Source organism: Xiphophorus hellerii, chromosome 1 (genome assembly GCF_003331165.1).
Source record: "Xiphophorus hellerii strain 12219 chromosome 1, Xiphophorus_hellerii-4.1, whole genome shotgun sequence".
Taxonomy (NCBI): Eukaryota; Metazoa; Chordata; class Actinopteri; order Cyprinodontiformes; family Poeciliidae; genus Xiphophorus; species Xiphophorus hellerii.
This window is the reverse complement of record NC_045672.1, coordinates 13,269,333-13,292,173: the sequence shown is the minus strand read 5'-3', so window position 1 is coordinate 13,292,173 and position 22,841 is coordinate 13,269,333. Positions and strand designations below refer to the sequence as shown.

The following is a 22,841-nucleotide window of genomic DNA, read 5'->3' as shown; positions in this document are numbered from 1 at the left end:
TGAAGAAAGGTGGGTAAAAAAAATCAGGTAAACACAAAAAAATGCACTAAACAATAATGGAACCTGAAAATGTACATTTTAAACTCAATAAACAATATTTTCATTTTTAAAGGGGGCATCAGTTTTTAGTTTTCAGGAGGTTTGTTGCAGAAGAGGATCAGAGCTAAAGGCTAATTGTCTGTTTAGTTTTGGGAGCACTGAGCCAACAGGCCTCCAACCCAACAACATAAAGAGTCTACATGATTAATTCACTCAAGAATCGCAAACCATTTCAGTTTCGTTGAGTGCTGATATGTAACATTACATTTTTGGGACCACAAACAATGACCTCTGCTTGTTCTGCAAAAATAAATATAAATGTAAACAGATACGACACATCTAATATCTTGTATGAATACACATAACTTTTTTTCCCCCACGGAAATTAAAACAGACTTCCTTTTATTTTCATGAGTTATATTTACCTGAAGGATTTTATTTTATTGAAAATTCAGAATTTTAAATACATTTAGTTGGTTTAGTTAAATTGGTAAAATGTTCTGACTTGAATCAAACAGTTTGGATATCCTTACAATTGTTAACAGGAATTTTATGCCATTCCATGGTGTTTATTCTTATTAGCACAGATGAACATGGCTCCTTCTTGGTTCTAGAACTGGCGCCCAATGTTGAACCAGACTGGTCGAGGTTCACAATTCTCTACCGGACTTTGTTTAACTTTTCAATTATGTCTGCCAATTCTTAAAGCAGGGCTTTGGAGGTGTTGCCTTGTAATAACATCAATAGGTGTGCCTCCTTTTAGCTTACAAAGACATATCACCACCGTCTGGGCTTTCCCAAATGTTCAAAGACACGGTAAACTCAGTGTGTGTAAACCACTGAGAGTAATGAAAGGATTCTCTCATTTTTCTGGCATTTAGCTAACAGAAGTACAGTACAGACCAAAAGTTTGGACACAACTGTGTGTCCAAACTTTTGGTCTGTACTCAATACAGACCAAAAGTTTGGACACACTTTCTCATTGAATTCAATGAGAAGGTGTGTCCAAACTTTTGGTCTGAACTGAGTACAGACCAAACGTTTGGACACACAGTTGTGTCCAAACGTTTGGTCTGTACTGTAGGTCCAACTTACCTAAAGCAGGAGGTGTGTAGTCCGATGCAATGTCATATAGCAAGAAGAAAAGGTTATACTTCTTTCAGTGCATGTCAATAGCTGTCAGAGTGACGGCTATGATGTGTGTTATTATATACAATAACACAGTGGAATAATTTATGTTTTGGCACATTTGAGGTTTGATTTAATTGATTGTAGAACGTTCAGTTCCACTCAGACCTCTGAAAATGTTGGTTAGAGGAAGTTAAGTTATCATGCTATCACACAAAAAGATAATTATTTTGAAAGCATTTGGTTAGAATAAAGGATTAACTTCATCACAGAGGAAAATGATTAACTTTGCAGTTAATGTGTGAAATCCAAGATTGCATCAAAGCCTCCACTCTCTTGAAAATTGCTGTAACACTGTGGAGTCATCCCAGACTTGTGTTTTTTTTTTTCATAGAACAGACAACACCTCAGCAACAGCGTTCCAGGAAAACGCTAGTGGCCCTTGTTTTTTAACCTACAACAAGGTGATGTTTGTTTTCTTGAAAACTGAATTTCTTCCACACTTTGTGCTCGAGTGTGTCTATTTGTCAATTTCAATTTGCTGCTGCTCAGAAAAGTTTGCCATTTTGCTGTAGACTGTTGTATGACATTGATAACAATGTAACTTAAATTGGTTTGAGGTCAGGAGAGATTTGCTGCAGTTTAAATTTAATTGTTAATAAAAATTAAAACATTAAATTAGTTGCTTGCATAATATTAGAATAGGATATTTCACATTATTTAAAATTAATTCACAAAATTCACATATTTTTTAGCTAAATATCGGTAGAATTCTCTGACAGTAAACAACGAGGTCTGTTTTTTTCTTTTATTTGTGTTTTAATTCCTTAGCTTAAAAAGTTGTCTGACAGCGAACCTGTCTGACAAGTCTTTGCTTTCCATTACCATCCAGGTAGTGACGAGAGTGCCTCCTGCATCCTCACATGATCTTAACGTCAACAGAAACAGGAGGGATGACACACCCACCTGTGTGTCACGGGAACTTTCTGAGAGCAGCACTTATTAAGGCTCATCTGCACTGGATCACCAGTTCAGAGATCACAGTTTGCTCCTAGTAAACCCCCTGAAGAAGGAAACTAAGAGAAATCAGCATGCCTACCAGTCTGTGTGGAACATGGGACATGATCAGCAATGTCAACTTCGACGGCTACATGAGTGCACTTGGTGAGTTTGAATTTAAAAAAAGTACTCCATAGGATAAAAACTTAAAAGAAAAAAAAAAACAACTGAAAATTTGTTTGTGCTGTGAATACACAAATATACAAAGAAAAATTGAGCTTGGATTTTACACCAGGGTTATTATTTTATTCATGAGTCTGTGGCAAGAGTATGCAAAAGTATTCCTAATACATTCCTTCACTATTCCAGGTATCAGTACTTATTTGAGAAAGATTGCCCTGCGGCTGAAGCTGAAAAAGGTGATTGAGCGGCAGGGAGACCAGTATATCATCAAAACTCTCAGCACCTTCAGAAACTATGCTATCTCCTTCAAAATCGGTCAAGAGTTTGAGGAGTTCACAAAGGGACTGGACAACAGGCACATCAAGGTGAGGACTGATGTTAAACGTACCACTCAAAGGTGTTTGTATGAAGCATGAAATGTGCTGACCTAATTTTTTTGCTCCCATTCTGATTATTCTCTCTCGTTTATTTTGCCTGTTTTCCGTCTGCGCAGTCGACAGTGACGTGGCAGGGGAATAAACAAAAGTGTGAGCAGATTGGAGAGAAGAAGAACCGCGGCTGGGCTCACTGGGTCGAAGGCGACAAGCTCCATCTGGTAGGAATGAAATTACAAAGAAATTTCGACTTGTCTTAATTTCATGTGGTTCACATTCACTAAACATTTCTGTCACATTTTCCACCTCAGGAACTGTACTGTGATGGAGAAGTCTGCAAGCAGGTGTTTAAGAAGAATGTAAACGAGTAAAGAGGAAGGAGATGTTTAAGGAGAATTCGCTCGGTGCTGGAAGACAGCATGCGTCCGATCCACAACTGCTGACCCTGAAGAAAAGAGAGCCACACCAGTCTAGAGACTGTCAGGGGCTATGGGGGGACTCAGATCAGGAACAACAGATGTAGCTTTTTCAAGACACAAACCTACCCCACTAGATGGCACCACTACACCACTTTTTACACTGCATACTGAAGCTACATTCAAGCTTATAAGATGAAGCATCAGGAATGTTTCGTAACTTGTTTCAGCTGGCTGAAAACAGATTAAAGGTGCTTTTGGCTTTTCTCTTGTTCGAAATTCCTCCTTGAGAGCTGTTCTGTTCAATTTGCATTTATTGTTTTAAATGTAAAACTCTTATTCATGTAGATATTTTTAAAAGAAATGTAAGATATACTAAAATATGTTTGAGATACATTTTTGTACGATTTGAATTTTGCTAAATAAATTTTGTTTAAATAAAAGCTGTAATTTGTGATATTTGTCCATCAAAAAAAGTGAAAGTAAGAGGTGTAAATCTACTTTCTATGTGGTTAAGACCAAAATTATTCAGACCGCTAGCGGATTGAGATTTGAAATAGACCCGAAATATTGATTCAGTGGGGATAACCTCAAATGCATGCCACACTTTTCAGATATTTGATTTTAAAAACAAATATCTCCCTTTCCTCCAAATTCACAGATATCCAACCCATTGTGCTTAAAATGGCAATAAATACATTAAGGTTTGTGGTTGCAGGTAGAACTTTTTTTTAAAACAAATATAAAGAATACTTTTCAATTCCCTGTATAACCATGAACAACTACAAATGTTTGTTTACAAGACGGGAACGATCCTTAGTTCCAGGTATTTTCATTTTTTACAACAGTGAGATAAGTTCAATTCATTCAAAACATAACTGAGCTATTGTTGCTTTTTGGACTTCACAGTTTCAGCTGAGGCACCATAGGTTCTTGGTTACCCAGCAAAACAACAACAACAACAACAAGAGTAAACATAGAGTTTAAAACCAGACCAATCAAGTTTACAAATGTGAAAATTATTTTAGAACACAACACTAAATGCAATGGTATAAGCATTTTTGCCCATTTCAACAGAAACAAAACTTCCCATGTCTGCAGAAAATTGTTTGTTGGACAAATAACATTGGAAATGTGTGTTAGTTTTCTATTACTTTTTAACCTTTGCTCATAATATGTTGACGTAAAGTGAGCATAAAAGTCTCGAGACTTTCACGCTCAAAATAGGGCTGCTGAAAAAAGTCAGAATTCTGACTTTAATCATTCTAATTTCAAATTAATTTGAATTGAATTACTTAGCTTTCCTTTGGGACTAATAAAGCATTTTTGATTTAATTTAAATAAAAAAAGGCATCTTTTGGAGGAAAAAAGAGATTACTTTATTGATTGATGACTTAGATATTAAGCCAAAATTATTATTTTTTTCAGTTGCCCAAATCCTCTCTCGTGTAAATATCTTGGGTAAAAAGGTTTCATTTGAAAATATGCGCGAAAGCTGGCGTTATATAAAAAAAGTGTCTTGCTTGTTCATAACTCAAGGCGAAATCTACGTAAAAAAAAAAAGAAAAAGGCGATGCAGACTGAATGTTTATAGAGGAACAATCCTGCCATAACTAAGCATGCACACCGAAATACACAAATGATCAGTAAATTACTAGATTAAAATACATTAAAGTACTAGATTGCTCCTCCAGTACGCCAATGCCCAAAGAATATTTTCGACGCAGTGACGCAACACTCCTCCTGAGCTCTCTGAGATCACGTGACGTGGAGTAGAGCCAAAATGGCCGCTGTTGTATTTTGACGTATATAATAGCTAGCTACTTTTCTTTTTGTTTGATTCTCGGTAGAAAATCTACCAAACCAGAGACGCTTTGAAAGATCCGCATCTCGCCATCTACCATATATCGGCGTCCTAGTTTTTACCTTGGCGACAATCAAGACTGACACCTATTCGTTGAACGTGTTAAACTATGCATATTCAGTTCTAATCGAAGCTAGCTAGCTAGCTGGTTCTGGCTGGCACTCCGAAGCAACTGAAAGTGAAATAGCTAGCTGGCTTAGCTGCCAGGATGGAGGAGTTGAGCGCAGACGAGGTAAGGTGACAATGGATGAATGCCCTTAATATATACGGAGCGAAGCGTCACTACATTGATGTTGTTATTTTCAGTCCTAACATTTCGTCTCGCAAGCTTTTAGGAGTTGTAGAGCGAGCCTGGTTGCTACAAAAGGTAACAGAGATGTTAGCTTAACGTCAAAGGAAGGAATCACTCGCTCAGTTGATTGATTCTACAGTTCTCTTATTAGAAAGACAGTTATGTCCGAGTTGAACAACTCGGCTCCTAATTTTTTTTAAATTAAGTAAATTCATAATTGAAATATTATGTTGAAGAAATCAGTGGAGAGTCGTGTAACTGCCTGTGCCGTGTCATTTAGCAGGAGCACAGTGCTAACTGGTTAATGTTAGCTCACACGCTGTGCTTAACGGTGTTTTTTTGTGTGTTTTTTTTAATAAACTCAACGAAAGACTTATTTATACAGCTGGTCATTTTCACTTCTAACATGGATACTTTTTTAGTTTTAAGTTTGTGTTATTCCACTTGTTCTAACGGTAAAATTTCTTACTGCTGCTAGCGTTGACTTGCTAGCAGTGTTTGAGAAACGACTCAGCAGAAAGGGGCAAACAAACATAAAAACAGTGGACCACCATAGTAGTGTTGACGGGGCTGCTCCCTTTAGACCTCAGACAAAACATGCACTGCTTTTCCTAACCTTAGATTACTATACAGAAAATATACTGTCATCCTTTTAGCTCCACGTTCTGACTCTGTTTACAATGTTGCGCATTTTAACTATTTTTAGGCTTAAAAAATTATACAGAACTACATTGTTTGTAAATATCTTAAAATAAGTAATAGTTTAATTCCAGTCCAACACAACCAGCCTCAGTTTACACAGTGGATGTCTGAAAAATATAGGTTTCCTACGTATAATTTCATCTGATAATTTTTCAAGTTTAGGTAAATTTGAAAAAAATGAAAACAATTGGAATGTATTTTTACACCTTCCAGTAAGATAAAAACAAGATTAATACTAAATAAAATAAAAACTACCGAATTGTCAGTTTTAAATCTTCTGTAGGATTTGGTGCATGTTAAGTGCAAATATCTGCTGAAATGGTTTGGTTAAGGAGTCCTGCAGAACTTTAGGTTTTCTTCATCCTGAATTTCCTCATTGCCTAACCATTACCTTATAGTACCCACTGTGAAGAGGTTTGAAGTTAAAAACTTGATTATTGTCATTACGTAAAGGCCAAATGGCAAGGGCATTGCTCAGTTGCCCCACAACCTTGGGCATTTTGCCTATCTTATTACTCCCTTTACAACCGCTTGATAAAAATAAAACCTTATCTCTTCAACTTCACATAGACATGCCTTACAATAATCATGAATAGGGAGTAATACTGTGTAATTAATCAGAAACTGCCTGAAAATATTTCAGCTGGCTGGATAGTTTTGTATATCTGCTTCACTTTCTCTGAATTTATCATTTTTATTTTTTATTAAAGATTCGCAGAAGGCGGCTGGCACGGCTGGCAGGAGGACCGACATCGCAACCCAGCACCCCCCTAAGCACCCCTCTCACGTCCCCACAGAGAGAGACTCCACCTGGACCCCTCCCTGGCCCCTCAGGCGTCTCACCCCAACCTGTACCACCAGCTGCCTCTCAGTCATTGGGTCTCAATGTCCACAGTGGTACCCCTGCCACATCCCCTATGGGCACCTCTGGTAAGTAATCAAAGTTTATTGGTTATGGCTGCACTCTGGCATTTTATTCTGATGACTTTAACTGCCAGAAGTGTTTTGGGTTAAACATTATCATCTAACAGTTATATGTGTAGCACCATATTTTGTGAACTTTTGCTCAACCCTGTACTTATCTGTAATTAGCCTGGGCAATATATTTTCTGTAAGCCACACAGGATAAAAACTTGTTGTCTGAGCAAGATTTTTGTAAGGAATCTTAATTATTGCAGCCTTTATATATTTGAGGGATAAAAATGAGAAAATTGAATAACAATGGGCTTGCTGTGATCACTTTATATGAGACATAAAGGGTAGACAAGGTAGGGCAGAGGGGAAATTTAGGCTTTTCTCTGTGTTTTGCACTACTATTGCTCATATGGACACATACATTTCCTGGCATTTTCTGGGTAGACATTGGTTGTGCTTTCTGCTACCTAAACCTGCTTGAAAGAGCCAATAATATCTCTTAATACACATTTCATTTTTACTTTTCTACTTGGCTATTGGCTAAGCTTCCAAGGGATGTAGCTTAAATGATTAAATAAATATTTTCAATATAATTCCAGCCTCCTAGCAACCATTAAATTTCTTTAGGGTAATTCTGACCTATAATCATGTTGCACACAGAGCAAAGCTTAAAAGCAAAGTAGTAAACATGCGTGAGGTACTTGTGGTTTCAGAGTTGGTTAACTCTGGCAGCTACTTTGCTTTTCATAGCCTTACACTTTCAGTCTTTCCCAACTGATCAAGGATAGAATACTCCTGTCTTTCTCTGTCTTTCTTCTCCTCTTAGGCATATGGCTTTAAAAAAAAATGTTCAGGCTGCTGACACACATTTTGTTTTGCCTCAGATGTTTAAATTTATAGTTAGGCCCAAAATTATTCATACCCCTGGAAGAATCATGTAAAGTAATCTGTAAAATGTTGTTTATGTTTTTGTTTTGATTGAAAAAAATGTACATTTCATGTTGGCGCAGCCAAGGGCCTAACCTCAGTCTGATAAAGAGTCTGTGGGGAAAGCTGAGGATTAGGGAAACAGCAATGAGGCATTCTGACCTCAAAGGCTTGGAGTTCAACACCAGAGGATAAATTGTCAAAATACCACTGAAAACCTGCAATTATAAAAAGGAATTCATTGCCAACAAAGATTTTTTTTGGTTGATATAATAATAATAATAATAATAATAATAATAATTTTTGAGACCCGTTTGCTTTTTCTCAATAAAATATAAATAAAGCTGAATTACTGTTGTCAAAACTAGTGCTCCTTCTCCATTGTTCATTATCTTTTGAGAGATGTCGGCCTAATTTTCTGTCAGAAGTAAACTCATTGGTTGAATTCTGATTTTTAAAATGAAATATGGCAGATATATTAATAATTTTGGGCTTTTTTTTTTTTTGACTAATGTTCCTGCAGGGGTGGCATATGGTAGTCAGAGCAGCGAAGGTGTAAGCTCCCTCTCCAGCTCCCCCTCCAACAGCCTTGAGACACAGTCTCAGAGTTTGTCTCGATCGCAGAGCATGGACATTGACCCTGCCTCCTGTGAAAAGAGGTAAAGTTTTTTTTTTATTATTGACGTTTGCTACAGTATTCCCGTAAGATACTGTTTGTTATATAAAAAAGTAGCTGTAAAAATGTTTTATTAATCATCTGGAAAAGAAATGTTGGGATAAACTAATTGGCTTAAAATGTTTGTAGGATATTCACAAGCCTGCTGAGTTTTAACACATTCGGTCTTTTCTGCAGCATGTCCCAGGTGGATGTGGACTCAGGGATTGAGAACATGGAGGTGGAGGACAGTGATCGCAGGGAGAAGAGAAACTTAACTGAAAAGGTAAAGGGTTGTGTTAATCAAAAATCAGGCTTTAACATAACATTATTGTTTAGACCTTCAGATTAAACACGGTTGTTTACTTCTGACTAGGCTCTTTTTTTGTTTCACTTTTGGTAACTTTCATTCCTGGAAGCATATCTGTCACCTGATCAACCGGAGTGGTTATAGTCAGTGAAAAGATTTTCTCTGCTTTTTCAGGAAACTTCTGCAAACTCTGATGTCTCTGAAGATCAGGCTCTGCACTTGATTTGTAAAATCCTCCGCGTATCGTGGAAGGAGCAGGACAGAGATGTCATCTTTCTCCCTTCACTAGCTGCAGATTTTCACCAGAACCCTAAAGATGGTATTTTTCTGAACTGTCTTTGTCTGCCATTACAACTGTAGTTATTTTATTGTAAATTAAAAACATTTACTTTTTATTTCTGCCTCAAATAAATTGTTTGTTGCACTTTTTGTGAATCTTGCAGTGTACTCTGACTTCAAAGACCTCATCAGCCAGATCCTGATGGAAGTCTTAATGATGTCATCCCAGTCAAATGTCCACAACCCGTTCGCCAGCTTGACCGCCACCTCTCAGCCCATTGCGGCAGCGAAATCCTCCGACCACCGACTGACGCTGGTGCAGCCCTCTAGCCAAGGCGGCAGCCCGATGGGCCCCAGTGCTGGGTCTTTTGGAGCCAGCTCTCTGTCCAGGTAAATACCCAGACTCACGGTTTTTTGCACATGAACTGTGTATATTTCAGAAACGCAAGTAGATTGCTGATTTAAAAAAAAAAAATTGATCATGAAGTTCCTTTGTGGATTTTCTTGTCATTTTTTTCTGCCCTGGTTTCATTGTCAACAGACCCTTTTTGCCAATGATGATCTTGTTATCAATGCTATCCACAGTTTGTATGGGTGCGATAGTCCTCATCCAATGGCGTTGAATGCAGCAGAGAGGACTTGCCCGTCTCTCTCTACCCCTGCTGCACCTGCTCCACCCTCTACGCCACAGTTTGTAGTTCCCCCCAGCCCACCTGCCACTGCCGGTACCAGGCACACCCTCAATCCGTCATCTACCCCCATGCCCATCTCTCAGAGATATCGACCCTACTCTGTCACCACTCCCTGGGTGGCTTCTACTCCCTTGAGCCCAGTTTACAGAGGATATAGTTTCCCTGGTCTTTCTCCCAGCCCAGCTGTGCCCTCCGTTCCTCCAAACACCCCGGTTCCGGCAACGCCTTTAAGCCCCCAGTCCCTTCTTTTGAGCTCTCCCAGCTCAGGCATTCATCCCCCTTCCCCGCCCCTTCCCGTTGTGCCTCCTTCTCCCAGACTGAGTTCTCGACAGGCTGCCTTTGCTGCCAGGATCCCATCATCTAGGTATCTCATCTGTCATTTGTATGTGTGTTTGGCATGATCTATTTAATAAACACATAAAAAACGAACAAAAATAATTTTGTGAATCCCACAGTTTTATGTTAGGCATGGCGTGTGTTGATCTATAAGTTGGGCCGATTTTCTTTTCTCTTTTCTCAGCCTGTTTTGTTACTTTTCACTCAGACAAATCTCTGATTGTTTTAGCTGAAGATTTTGACTACTGGTATACAACAACTTAGAGATTTATTGGTCACTAATAGCAAAGAGCTAGATAATAAAAGTTACTGGGTCCAGCAAGCAAATGTTGTGCTAAAAATGTTGGGTCCATTGTCATTACACACACATTCCATTTTTAATTTTAATGCAATCATTTGTAAATATAGACTGCACAAACGGCTTGTTTAGAGTGAGGCAGACATACAATCAGACAGGAGTTTAATGCAGTAAGGGTTCCTGATCGTTTTGCATATAAATTCTATTTGACTCTTGGAATTGGATCTGATAAATCCATTTCTAAATGTGTCTAAAGTTTTTAAGTGGGACCTAGCTAAAATGTCCTTGTCTCACTATAGTAGATCGTGTCCTGGCTTCTGGGGGTAGCTGTCTTATTGTGTTAAAGCTGCACTTTGAAAAGCTTAAATATTTAAAAATATTACAAGTACACATCCATAGTAGGGCTTACAAAGCTGTACTGTTGTCTTTGTCCCACTTTCCTCCATGTCTTTTAGTAATTACCATTCCAAATTATTATTTTTTTTCTCTCTTCCTGTCCATACATTCTTTCTCTCACCTCTTCCCTTTTCTCATCCTGTCAGCCCCTTGTCGTTCCTGTTTTTTGCCCTTTCTGACATGTCTCAAGACAGCAGTGATGAAGAGTCTGAGGAGGAGGAGGAGGATTTTGCACAGGTTCAGTTTGGGTCCAGGTACACCAATGCTCGGTGTGTGTTGATGCGTGTGTGCGCACGCTTGCACATGGATGTGCTTACTGCATGGTCCATCCAGTGGCTCCAGCAGGTTTACCACTAGGGTTGTGCAAATATATGAGTCAGAACAGAGAAACTGATGGACGTCCAGCTGTTGGATGGTTTATTAAATGTTTCTTTATATGTAGGTGGTAAGTATAAAGATAAAGAACATCTCAGGTGGGATTAGATGGAAAACCTTTTTCTGATTTTGACATTTTTGTGGCTTATTGTGCCATTTTACTTTGTTGTATCTTTGGCTAATAGATTTAAATAGTTTGTCAGTAACAGTTAGCATCCCTGTACTGCTAACATTTGTCCTTAGGTTTTACACATTATAACCTGACAAAGCTGTGTTGTTTTAGAGTATTATCATACATTATATTTGAGAGCAGTGGTGATTTATTGATGCATTGCATGTTTATAACCAAGTTTTGTGTAATACATACTGGGCTTTGAAACCACTCGTACCATGTTGCAGCTGACCACTAACAGCAGTTTGAGCTTTTATCTCTACATTGTTTTGGTAAATGCATAAATGAAATGAAATGACATGAGACTCGGATAAAGGTGAGTTTTGCCTGCAAGGATTTGCTGCAAACAATTTAATTATTTGAACTCTTCTAAGCCCTTTTTGCCCCCCTTTGAAACCCTGGTGAGACCTGCGATGCTATTTAATAAGCTTGTTTCCTTGCAGGATCCTTCAGAGTTTTGCGTTTGTTGAAATCATGGTTTGATGTGATGGAACTTCTCCCGAACACAGCAGGGTTTTCTTCTGTTCTCTAACAATCCTCTCTCTGTATTTCATGTGTCTGTTTTTAGTCTGGGTGCCTGTGGAGGGGGGATGTCATGCGATTCAGCCAGCGACCGTTTCACCATTGAAGCATGCAAAGAGACAGAGATGCTGAACTACCTCATTGAGCGTTTTGACAGTGTTGGCATGGAGGAGAGGAAAGCTCCCAAGGTGGGCAACTGTCTGCAAGAGGAGATTTCTCGTATTTGTGTCTTTATCTCCAGATAAATAAGAAAACTGACTTAAGAGGATGAATTAAAACATTGTTAATTTCTGGACCTTTTTCATGAATAAGTGTGACTTAATGACTGACGCTAAAGTCTTCTTTCTGATGAGCTCCAGTCTTGTTCAAAGAACATTATTACATTATTATCTTGATCTGATTCTGTGAAATCCATCTTCTCGTTCCCATTTTAAAACCAGGAAAATATTTTATCTTGTTTATTTTTCCAGATGTGCAGCCAACCAAATGTCAGCCAGCTTCTCAGCAACATTCGCTCTCAGTGTATCTCCCATGTTGCCCTTGTCCTGCAGGGGGCTCTGACTCAGCCTCGGTGAGTGGAACCATTCACTTTTTTCCTCTTCAGCTATTTATTTTGTCTCCATAGCAACTACTCTTTCTCCTTGCATCCAGAGAAGGTTAATTATCTTTTGTCTCCTCTAACTGCGTGTAGGAGCCCCCTCCAACAGTCTCTGCTGGTACCTTACATGCTGTGTCGGAACCTTCCGTATGGCTTTATTCAGGAGCTGGTGCGCATCACCCACCAGGAAGAGGAAGTGTTCAAACAGGTGGGGAGCACGGCCTTCTATGTTCAGTGACCAGCTTGCCATTTTATTTCAGACACTCGGGCAGAATCACGAGTTATAGTTTTACCGTGTTACCTCTGAATACAAATTTAATCGGTTCCAATATGCTGTTTATATCTAAAACATATTTTTTGACACTGTTGACAGTGTTGAGTGACTTTAGTTGCTAACCTGTAACGCTGATGGAAGAGTCTGAGATTAATGATATATATCGGTCTGATTCCACTGCGTTTTAATCGCAGACTGGACTCTTCTGTTGCTGTGTGTGTTGACTCTTCTCAGTCTTCTACTAGAGTTTGAATGTTGCGCTTGCAAGCAATAACAGTATTTCTGCTGTATAGCTTAAAGGGGCTCTATTTCACCTCCAAAGTTTCATAATATTTTCAAACCAGCAACTGTATTTTATCTAAGTCCGTAATGACGCAAGCTGAGAGGAAAGTCGGCTCACCACAATACCATATTTTGTGTTTTACATTTAAATGACCAATACCGAATGATTTCATTCTGTTTCATAGTTTTACTTCATATTTATAAATGTAAATAATAAGAGAATCTTTTGAACGTCTCTGAAGCCAACAACAGAAACTAAAAGTTGTAGTACTAATTAACACCAGCATTTCCAAACATGTCTTCCAGATCTTCATTCCCATACTCCATGGGCTCGCTCTGGCAGTGAAAGAATGTTCCTTTGACAGCGACAACTTTAAATTCCCCCTCATGGTAAGAAGCCTGCAGAGCGGAAAGGGAGAAATATCATAATTGTAAGACTTAGAAAGTACAATTGGCAGCAAAGAGAGAAGAAGCCACAAAAAAAACCTGACAGCTTTTCTACTTGACAGATCCTTTTATTTCATCCAGATGAAATAATAAAATGTTGACGTTCACTGTCAGATGACAAATACTTAATGCTAAAGTTGTTTAATATTTCTTTTTACGTTTTAAGAAGTCAAAGATTGTTTATTTTCTACAGGCATTAGCTGAGCTTTGTGAAATTAAGTTTGGAAAAACTCATCCCTTGTGCAACTTGGTGAGTACAAGTATGATTTTCAGAGCTATGAGAGAGATTTTGTTTTGTTTTGTTTATGAACATTTAATTTAATAACTACAAATGTTTTTTCTATTGCAATTAAATAATTAAGTAATTTTAAACTCTCCTTTGATACTTTTTTTTCTATGGCTAAAGTTATCAAGTTATTTTTTAAATGAAAAATATAAGTGAAAAATGCAAATCAATTTAAGTTTTGGTTCTTGGTTTTTAATTTTATACATTTTTGTTTATTAACCCACAATGCACAATTAAATACTCTAAAGATAATTACTACTAATAATAATAATGATATTTAATGGTTTATTCTGGGTTGTTAAGTTACCCAGAAACTCTGGGTTGGAAAATGCCCAGTTTGTTGTTTATTATTTAGTGTAACATGTAAATCTGTCACTCTTCATCTTCTGTTTAGGCAACATCACTTCCTCTGTGGTGTCCCAAACCTCTGAGCCCTGGTTGTGGCAGAGAGATTCAGAGACTATCCTACCTTGGGGCGTTCTTTAGCCTTTCAGTATTTGCAGAGGATGATGTAAGTTGCACGTTCAACTTGTATAATTTCACCGCAATATATCAAAAGTCTAACAATCGTAATATCACTGTAATCAACATCCTTCCTGCGCAGACAGAATAAATATTTGATATTTATGTACTTTGCACTGAGGCTCGGATGTTTGCAATATATATGTTTTTTTTGCCATCATTTCCTTAAACCTTTGGGACTTTGAACAAAAATAGCTTGTTCTCTTGTTTAGACCAAAGTAGGGGACAAGTATTTCTCTGGCCCAGCCATCACCATGGAGAACACCCGAGTTGTCAGCCAGTCGTTGCAGCACTATCTGGAGTCAGCAAGGGTGAGTCTTCACATGTTCTTGTTTAATTTATTGTTTTTACTTTTATTTAACTTAATCTCTTATCATAATAATTTATTTCCTTTATCAGGGTGACCTTTTCAAAGTTCTCCATAATATTCTGCTGAACGGAGAAACGCGCGAGTTAGCTCTCAACTACATGGCAGCTCTAGTCAACTACAATGTGAAGAAAGCTCAGATGCAGGTATGTAGCGCACACACATCCTTTATTCATACAACAGCAGCTTGAACATGATATTTGAGTTTCGGATTTGTGTCAAAAAAAAACAAAACTGCAAAGATAAAGTTTGCACCCGTAACATGCCTCTAAGTAAAACTCTGGTTTTCACAAGTTTTGTTTTTCGAGCGACATTTTTTTTTTGTCTCTCTCTTTGTCTCAGACTGATGACAAGCTGGTTTCGACAGATGGCTTCATGCTCAACTTCTTATGGGTGCTGCAGCAGCTGAGCATGAAGATAAAACTGGAGACAGTGGACCCATACTACATTTTCCATCCACGGTGTCGCCTTGTTGTCAGCCTGGAGGAGACTCGTCTTAAAGCCACCATGGAGGAGCTAAAAAGCTGGATGGCTGAGCTGCGTAAGTAGAGAAAAAGGAAAAATACTTTCAGAGTGGATTGTCAAACCCCAAAGTAAATAAAATAAATACAACCTTTTGTTTTTTATTTAGGATGCAGAGATTATTCCTTTGACTAAAATAGAATCTATATAAGTATAATGTTTTTTTGTTTTTTTCTTGTCTGTGTGAACATCATCAGATGAGGATCCCTCAAAGTTCTCAGAGGCCAAGTTTCCCACCGAGTGTTTTTTCTTGACACTTCACACTCATCACTTGTCCATCCTGCCAAGCTGTCGGCGCTACATCCGCAGATTGCGCGCCATCCGTGAACTCAACAGGTAGTTTGTACACGGCAAACGGTTATAACTTTATTCATCTAGTGAGTTATTTATAACCTTGTTTCACATTTTAGGACTGTAGAGGAGCTGAAAAACAGTGAGGGCCAATGGAAAGACTCTCCTTTGGCCAGTCGGCACAGAGAAATGCTGAAACGATGTAAAACCCAGCTCAAGGTCAGTCCTGGTAGATTCTCTTACCGTCTGTCTGCTATATATTGATCCAATCCTCGGGACCGGCTTAAAGGCACAGACACACCAGGATTGTCTGCTGTCAGAATTGACTCCGTTTGGACACTCGTACTTGTTCTTTGTGCTGAAAAACAAGCGATTATGCAAGGGAACGTATTTCCTGAGACATGATGCTTATCATGTGTGACTGTCCTGTCAGAAACTGGTGCGAGCCAAAGCGTGCGCTGACGTGGGCCTTCTGGATGAGAACCAGCTGCGCAGATGTCTGCAGTTTTACAGCACAGTCATTCAGCTCATACTTCGCATGGTGGACCAGGCCTACCCCAAGTGAGTCGGCATACCACGGACTGACCATGCTACTGTTTGTCGAAATGCTAACAGAAAAAGAACAACTGTTTTTATGTTGTTGTTTTTTTTTCTGTCGGTCATGCCATTCTTCAAAAATAAACATTATGCCACAAAATGTTCTCCTTTTTTCAGCATTACCCTTCCTTTGAACCCTGAGATTCCCAAAAGCTTTGCTGCTCTGCCGGAGTTTTACGTTGAAGACGTGGCAGAGTTTCTGCTTTTTGTTGTGCAGTAAGTCCTTCACATGTTTAAGACATAATAAAATTGGATGAAATAATTTTATTTCCATTGCAAAGTTTTATTTCACCTGTATGAATAATTTGCATTTTTCAGCACATAGTACTTCAGAGAATTCCCTTCTTTACTACCTCTTTATTCCTTGCAGGTACTCTCCCCAGGTTCTGTATGAGCCGTGTGTCCAGGATGTTGTCACCTTCTTGGTAGTGTTCATCTGCAGTCAGCACTACATCCGGAACCCCTACCTTATAGCCAAGTTGGTGGAAGTGCTGTTTGTCACCAACCCTGCTGTACAGCCTCGCACTCAGAGATTCTCTGAAATGATGGAGAACCACCCGTTGTCCATCAAACACCTGGTCCCTGCTCTCATGAAGTTTTACACTGGTGGGTCTGCTTTTGACTGAAGAGTTTCCCCTTTTGTGTGCTCCTATATTTAGTGTGGTGACTAATCCTAGTAGTGTAATATCTGTATCTGTTTACAGTGATGGCAGCATACACGTTTAGGTTATCATGAAAATGGACTGAGTTGATTTCTGACTTTTGTATCTATAGATTTGAATCTATTCATATTTCTCTTCATTAGCCAATATATCAGCTTTGAAAATATTTTAATCAACCTTTTCACTTAGAACAGTGAAAAGGTTCTAAGTGAAAGGTTCTAAGACATAAACATAAATGTTTATGTTTGTAACATAGGTGATAGTTTAGTTTTACCAAAGGTTTTGCTGCTTAGTTGGACTCTACTTTTTGTTTGATGTACTTGTCAACTCTGAGTTTTGACATTCCAGCAGGTCGACAACCCTAAACAACCACTTCTAAAACTGAATGAGTTTTCTTTTTCCATTTTAATTACAAAATTCAACTTTATTTCTCTTTTGAACTACTCCATTGTGGATAATTTATTCCTAATTTGTGAGCTTAAATGTTAAAAACAGAGTTGTGTCACAATATTTAGTCAGCTGAATCGTGTGTACTTTTAAAAAAATTTTAACTTAAGTCCAGGTTTTGTACAAATATAGATGTTCCTCTTTAGTATTTCACTAAATCGTTACATTTTTCTCTTTAGACGTTGAGCACACTGGTGCTACCAGCGAGTTCTACGATAAGTTCACTATACGGTACCATATCAGTACCATCTTCAAGAGTCTCTGGCAGAACATTGCTCACCATGGCACCTTCATGGAGGAGTTCAAGTGAGTTTGTCGATTACAAAAATTGATACGTGATTAAAAATAAACAGTTGACGCTTAATTCTGAGACATTTTGGGTGTTTCAAACCTGATTTGAGCTTGTATCTCATCTCATCTCCCCCAGCTCTGGCAAGCAGTTTGTGCGCTACATCAACATGCTGATTAACGACACCACCTTCTTGTTGGACGAGAGCCTTGAGTCCCTGAAGCGCATCCATGAAGTTCAGGAAGAGATGAAGAATAAGGAGCAGTGGGATCAGCTGCCCAGAGTCTGCTCTACTTTATTATTATTTTTTTAATCAAGAACTCCCTGCTGTGTTGCAGTAATATTGATGGATTTTTTTCGTGCATGTTTATTCTGAGTTTCAAAACGTGGCAACAGATATGTTAAGGCACAGTTTATTCGACCAGTTTTTTTTTTTCTTCTTCTTCTTCTTCAAACTTCCAGGAGCAGCAGCAGAGCCGCCAGTCCCAGCTGACTCAGGACGAGCGAGTGTCTCGCTCTTATCTGGCGCTGGCTACAGAAACGGTTGAAATGTTCCACATCCTAACCAAGCAGGTTCAGAAGCCCTTCCTCAGGCCTGTGAGTGTTGCTGCTTCCTCTGCACGTTCTACAAGATTCACTCCATGTATTAAGTGAAGCTATTTCCATAATAAGAAACTAATTGTTCACATAAAGTCGAAATTATGAGCCTGACTTGGTGGTCTCAAACCAGACAATATTTCTGAGCCCGTCCTCTTTTCTCCACACAGGAGCTCGGACCTCGTTTAGCTGCTATGCTGAACTTTAACCTTCAGCAGCTCTGTGGGCCCAAGTGCCGGGACCTGAAGGTGGAGAACCCAGAGAAATATGGCTTTGAGCCCAAAAAGCTCTTAGACCAGCTCACAGACATCTACCTTCAACTGGATTGCGCCCGCTTTGCTAAAGCGATTGCAGATGACCAGGTTGGCACTGACTGCATTAAAGATTTTGATTCAGAGACTAAATTTATAGTGTTTTATTTGGAAATATTTCTATTGAAAATGTTTACCCTTATACCTGGTAAAGTGGTGGCCCTGCAATTGCTTTTCCTCTTTCACAATGTCATTAACATACTGTCAGTGTTGTATAGTAACGAAGTAAAAATACTTCACTACTTTACTTAAGTACATTTTGGAGTACTTCATACTTTCCTGGAGTATGAAAATGTTTGATGACTTTCACTTTTACTTCACTATATTTCCGAACTCAATTGCGTACTTTTACTCCGATACATTTTCAATGTGTGGTTTAGTTACTCGTTACAAAAAAGCGAGAGAGAGAAACGAAGTGTTTTGACCCCACCTACTGATTAGCAAGCAGGCTACCGAACAAAGTCGTAGCCTGCTTGCCTGGCTTGTTCATCACCTCCAATAGGATACACCTGTTTCGCTTCTCCCATTGTTGGGGAAATCAGAAATCGGAACACCTTGCATCGGGTGGGAGGGGGGGTCGAACAGAGAAGAGTGCTGCCCGCACTGACGCGGCTCAGGGATTACGTGACACGCAGCGCCGTGCCCTATAATCCACTGTAAGCTATGTAATGTGTTTTGAGGCAATTGACCAAAATCCCGGACAATTTTTAAATTCCCCCCGGACATCTTTTTAGGTCTGAAAAGTAGGACATGTCCGGGAAAAAGAGGACGTCTGGTCACCCTAGTTCAATGGGGGACAGAAGCCATAGCGATAGCAATTTAGACTAAATTTAACGAATATAGGAAAGGCATGCAAGTTCAAAACCACAAACCATTAACATGTGCTACTCTTTAAAACTGGAACAATTTATTAGCAGGTTTCATTTTGCCTGCACTTGGTTGGGTACATTATTTTAAGTTTATTTGACAAGTTTACCAAGATATAAGAAATGTCATTCAAACTTGCCTTGTTTTACTTTTTACTTGTACTTTTCATTACATTACTTGAGTACATCCATTTTTACAGTAATTTCCATACTTAAGTACAAGAAGTTTCAGATACTTTAAGACTTTTACTCAAGTAACATTTCAGTCAGTGACTTCGACTTTTACCAAAGTCGTATTTTGGAGAGGTACTTGTACTTTTACTTGACTCTGAGATTCCAGTACTTTATACAACACTGCATACTGTTGTGGATCTTTGTTTTCTTCGCAGCGATCATACAGCCGGGAGCTTTTTGAGGAGGTTATTTCCAAGATGAGAAAGGCTGGTATTAAGTCCTCTATTGCCATTGAGAAATTCAAGCTGCTATCCGAGAAGGTGGAAGAAATAGTCGCCAAGAACTCCCAGTCGGAGATGGACTACAGTGACGCACCTGATGAGTTCAAAGGTTCGTTTCTCCAATCAGCAAAGCTAATATTTGGGAGTTTAGTAACTGTTACAAAGCAAAATCAGTACTTTATTCTCAGTCTTCTGCATTTTGCACATATTCTGCAATTATTTCCCTGCAATAAAGAATAAAGTCTGTTTGAACAGATAATATAACGTGGATTATATAACTGAAGTTATAAATCCCTACTTCTAAACTGACTCCACCCAAAGAACCACAAATCAAGTTTTATAAGTATTATCTACTTAGGAATTTAAAAAATATTTAAGGATATAAACAAGACAGTTGTAAACTTTGTAAAAAAAAATATTATAGAATCAACCGGAAAAATGAATTCTTGATGTTTCAATGCATCAATACATAAGTAAATGAAGCACAAATGTTATTTTTTTTTTTCCAATGTCAAATCTGAGTTGTTCATAAGCAATACATCGTAATATGTAAATGCGGAGTCAGAACTCTGGAATCCATATTCAGTGCATAAATTAACCTTTGCCCTCAGGGGAAACAGCCGCTTCGGTGTGACCCCCAGGTCAGTGTAGATAGAGAGGGTCTTCATTGAATTCCAGACATTCGCTGCAGGTTTTGGCAGCTCATACGGATCATATAGACAGCTTAGAGCAAAGCTATCCTGTAACCACAGACTTAATATAATCCACAAAGAGAATGCGGTCTGCATACCAGCTTTGATTCCCAGATATGCCAGCCAGCCCACCACAGTTGATGGGAGTGTGTCATCCAGGACTCGGGCGTGACAGCTGTGTGTGTCGTTACAATGTCGCACGCCTGGTTTTTATTTTTGTAACCTACAGGATTCATATAAACAACTCTGACATTTCAATATATAAGGGGCACTCTTAAGTTTTTATTGGGTATTTGGTTCATTTGTTTTCTTAGTAATATTAGTTCACCTATCAGTGCACCTGTTCAGCTGTTTAGGATGGATTTTTTGGGGTAATTCGCACTTTGTTTTTGAGAACCGACAACCTGCCTGGTTCTAAACTCCATGCACAGTTTGAACTGGTGAACAAATTTGAAGGCTATGTGGTGGAAACAAACTAAAAGGCTCTAAACTTTAGAATGAAAAATGTATCAATTTTATGTTGCATTTCAGAATTAAAAAAATATATAATTAAAAAAAGTTTACTATATTTTTCTCCTAATCTTATCTTGCATATATATATTACCTTAGACCCTCTGATGGACACTCTGATGACTGACCCGGTGATGCTGCCCTCTGGGAACATTATGGACAGATCCATCATCTTGCGCCACCTGCTGAACTCCCCCACTGATCCCTTCAACAGGCAGCCCCTCACAGAGAGCATGCTGGAGTCAGGTAACATCATTATGATGGATATTTATTGAACGACCAAGAATAGTAAAAAGTTCTCAAACACTGAAAGAAACAACTTTTGCGGTTTTTTCAAATTTGTTGACTTGGAAGTGTTTGTTTTTGTTTGTGTTTTTTACTCCTGCAGTGCCTGAGCTGAAGGAGAGAATCCACGCCTGGATGAGGGAGAAACAGGGCGCTCGGCCTTTCTAACAAACCCTCCGTTGGTGTCTGGCTGCGTTACTGATTTGAAGGGATCTTTCCAAATCATCTGAATTTAATGTCACTACTACCAATGAGAACAACATTTTGAGTGGAGGGGAAAAAAAAGGATACCTGATTGGATTTTTATTTGCATTTATCCTTTTTGTCTCAAACCATTATCATGGTTCTAAAAGCAAAACATAATAAAGTTAAAACTTTTGAGTTTGTCTCTTGAGTTTGTGTGAATTATATCAAATGATAATTAACAGTTGCTGGTTTATGTATTACAATTTAGCAGAAATCCATTTGCAAAAAGCTAATTGATCATCTTTACAGTGGTCGCTCTGTTTTTTTTAAACCATCTTGGTTTATAAAAAATCTCGAGTGAGAGCAGAGCCAAGTAGAGTGTGAATATTGGTAAACTTGTTTGTGTTCTTCAGCTCATGTTTGTGCTTATGGATGACAAGTGGAACCATAAAGGATGTAGGCTAATGTAATTTAATTTTCAAAGGAAATGTTATTTCAGTCTTTGAACGTAATAAGCAGGAACTTCAGAAGAAAAAAACTGTTATATTTTGTTGCTGACTTCATTAATTTGATTTACTTGTATGTGTTCTGGATCTGAAGATAAAAGCCTCATTGTCACCTCAAGGTCAAGTATCTGTGTTATAGAAGAGGTTGGGGAGCGAGGGAAGAGACAAATATGAAAAAAAACTACCAGAAACAAAGCTCCTTATGGATAGGCAATTATTTTATGTTACTTTAAATTTCATGTAAAAGCCATTTCAGCTCTTTAAAAGCTCCGAAAGTATTTCCTTTAACAGGAAAGCTCCATGCAAGTCTATGATAAACATGCCTCCTATATAATTCCTGCATATCTACGAGCATTGAAGGTCTTTGGCAGCTCTTGGTGGTACATTTAGAAATTGAAAATTGTCCATACAATTGACAGAGACTGGACAGTTTTGAGACTTGTACAGTATTTACAGGCACTTTTTCTGTGCAAGTCCTGACAATGTAGTACAAATTTTGGAATCTCTTTCCTTAACATTAATGATTTTTGATTTTCTTGAAGAGCTGATCTAAGGAGGACAGGTTCTAACATTTATTTCTGTTTATTGCCAATTATGTCAGAATCTGTCCTCCATAACGAGCACCTGATTCTGTTAAGTCATCCACCTTCACTCATTAAACCAGACTAATTAATTGAAAGCAAGGCAGGGGTTAAATAATAAAGGTGTTTTTTGGTGTAGTTTGAAATTAGATACGTTTACCGTGAGCATGTCTGAACACAGAAATTTCCATTAAATGTAAATAAAAATACATTATGTTCACGTTTCTGAGGCTTAAAATAAGCTTCAGAAACCTCAAACGCATATTTCATTCTTACTGATAGTGATAGTCAACAAGGAGCTAATGACTATTAGAAACTGACTGTGTTAGATGCACTGCTCACTTTTTCTAGTCAATGCAATGTTGCAATTTCCTTTTAAAACGGATGTACTGAT

At 38.4% G+C, this 22,841-nt stretch overlaps 2 protein-coding genes across 3 annotated transcripts; both read left to right on the top strand.

The window, feature by feature from the left end:
- Window positions 1-2,103: 2,103 nt before the first annotated feature.
- On the top strand, window positions 2,104-3,173 carry rbp7a (retinol binding protein 7a, cellular). The gene is made up of 4 exons (XM_032572428.1): window positions 2,104-2,331; window positions 2,536-2,714; window positions 2,843-2,944; window positions 3,035-3,173. The coding sequence occupies exons 1-4, from the start codon at window positions 2,259-2,261 to the stop codon at window positions 3,092-3,094; spliced, it is 414 nt and encodes a 137-aa protein (XP_032428319.1). The 5' UTR covers window positions 2,104-2,258; the 3' UTR covers window positions 3,095-3,173.
- A 1,726-nt stretch (window positions 3,174-4,899) lies between these two features.
- ube4b (ubiquitination factor E4B, UFD2 homolog (S. cerevisiae)) lies at window positions 4,900-21,560 on the top strand. Of its 2 annotated transcripts, XM_032572364.1 has the most exons (29): window positions 4,900-5,235; window positions 6,708-6,927; window positions 8,363-8,498; window positions 8,693-8,780; window positions 8,979-9,123; window positions 9,248-9,473; window positions 9,669-10,139; window positions 10,952-11,059; window positions 11,921-12,062; window positions 12,345-12,445; window positions 12,566-12,680; window positions 13,335-13,418; window positions 13,669-13,725; window positions 14,156-14,272; window positions 14,496-14,594; window positions 14,683-14,796; window positions 14,993-15,191; window positions 15,370-15,508; window positions 15,583-15,682; window positions 15,897-16,024; window positions 16,178-16,276; window positions 16,431-16,666; window positions 17,349-17,475; window positions 17,597-17,741; window positions 17,921-18,055; window positions 18,226-18,417; window positions 19,622-19,796; window positions 20,989-21,135; window positions 21,278-21,560. In XM_032572364.1, exons 1-29 carry the CDS (start codon window positions 5,212-5,214, stop codon window positions 21,340-21,342), a joined length of 4,134 nt encoding a protein of 1,377 aa, XP_032428255.1. In that variant the 5' UTR covers window positions 4,900-5,211; the 3' UTR covers window positions 21,343-21,560. The 2 variants fall into 2 exon arrangements, with proteins under 2 accessions (XP_032428255.1, XP_032428264.1); XM_032572373.1 differs by lacking the exons at window positions 9,669-10,139; window positions 10,952-11,059 and having other exon boundaries at window positions 4,901-5,235.
- Window positions 21,561-22,841: the final 1,281 nt, after the last annotated feature.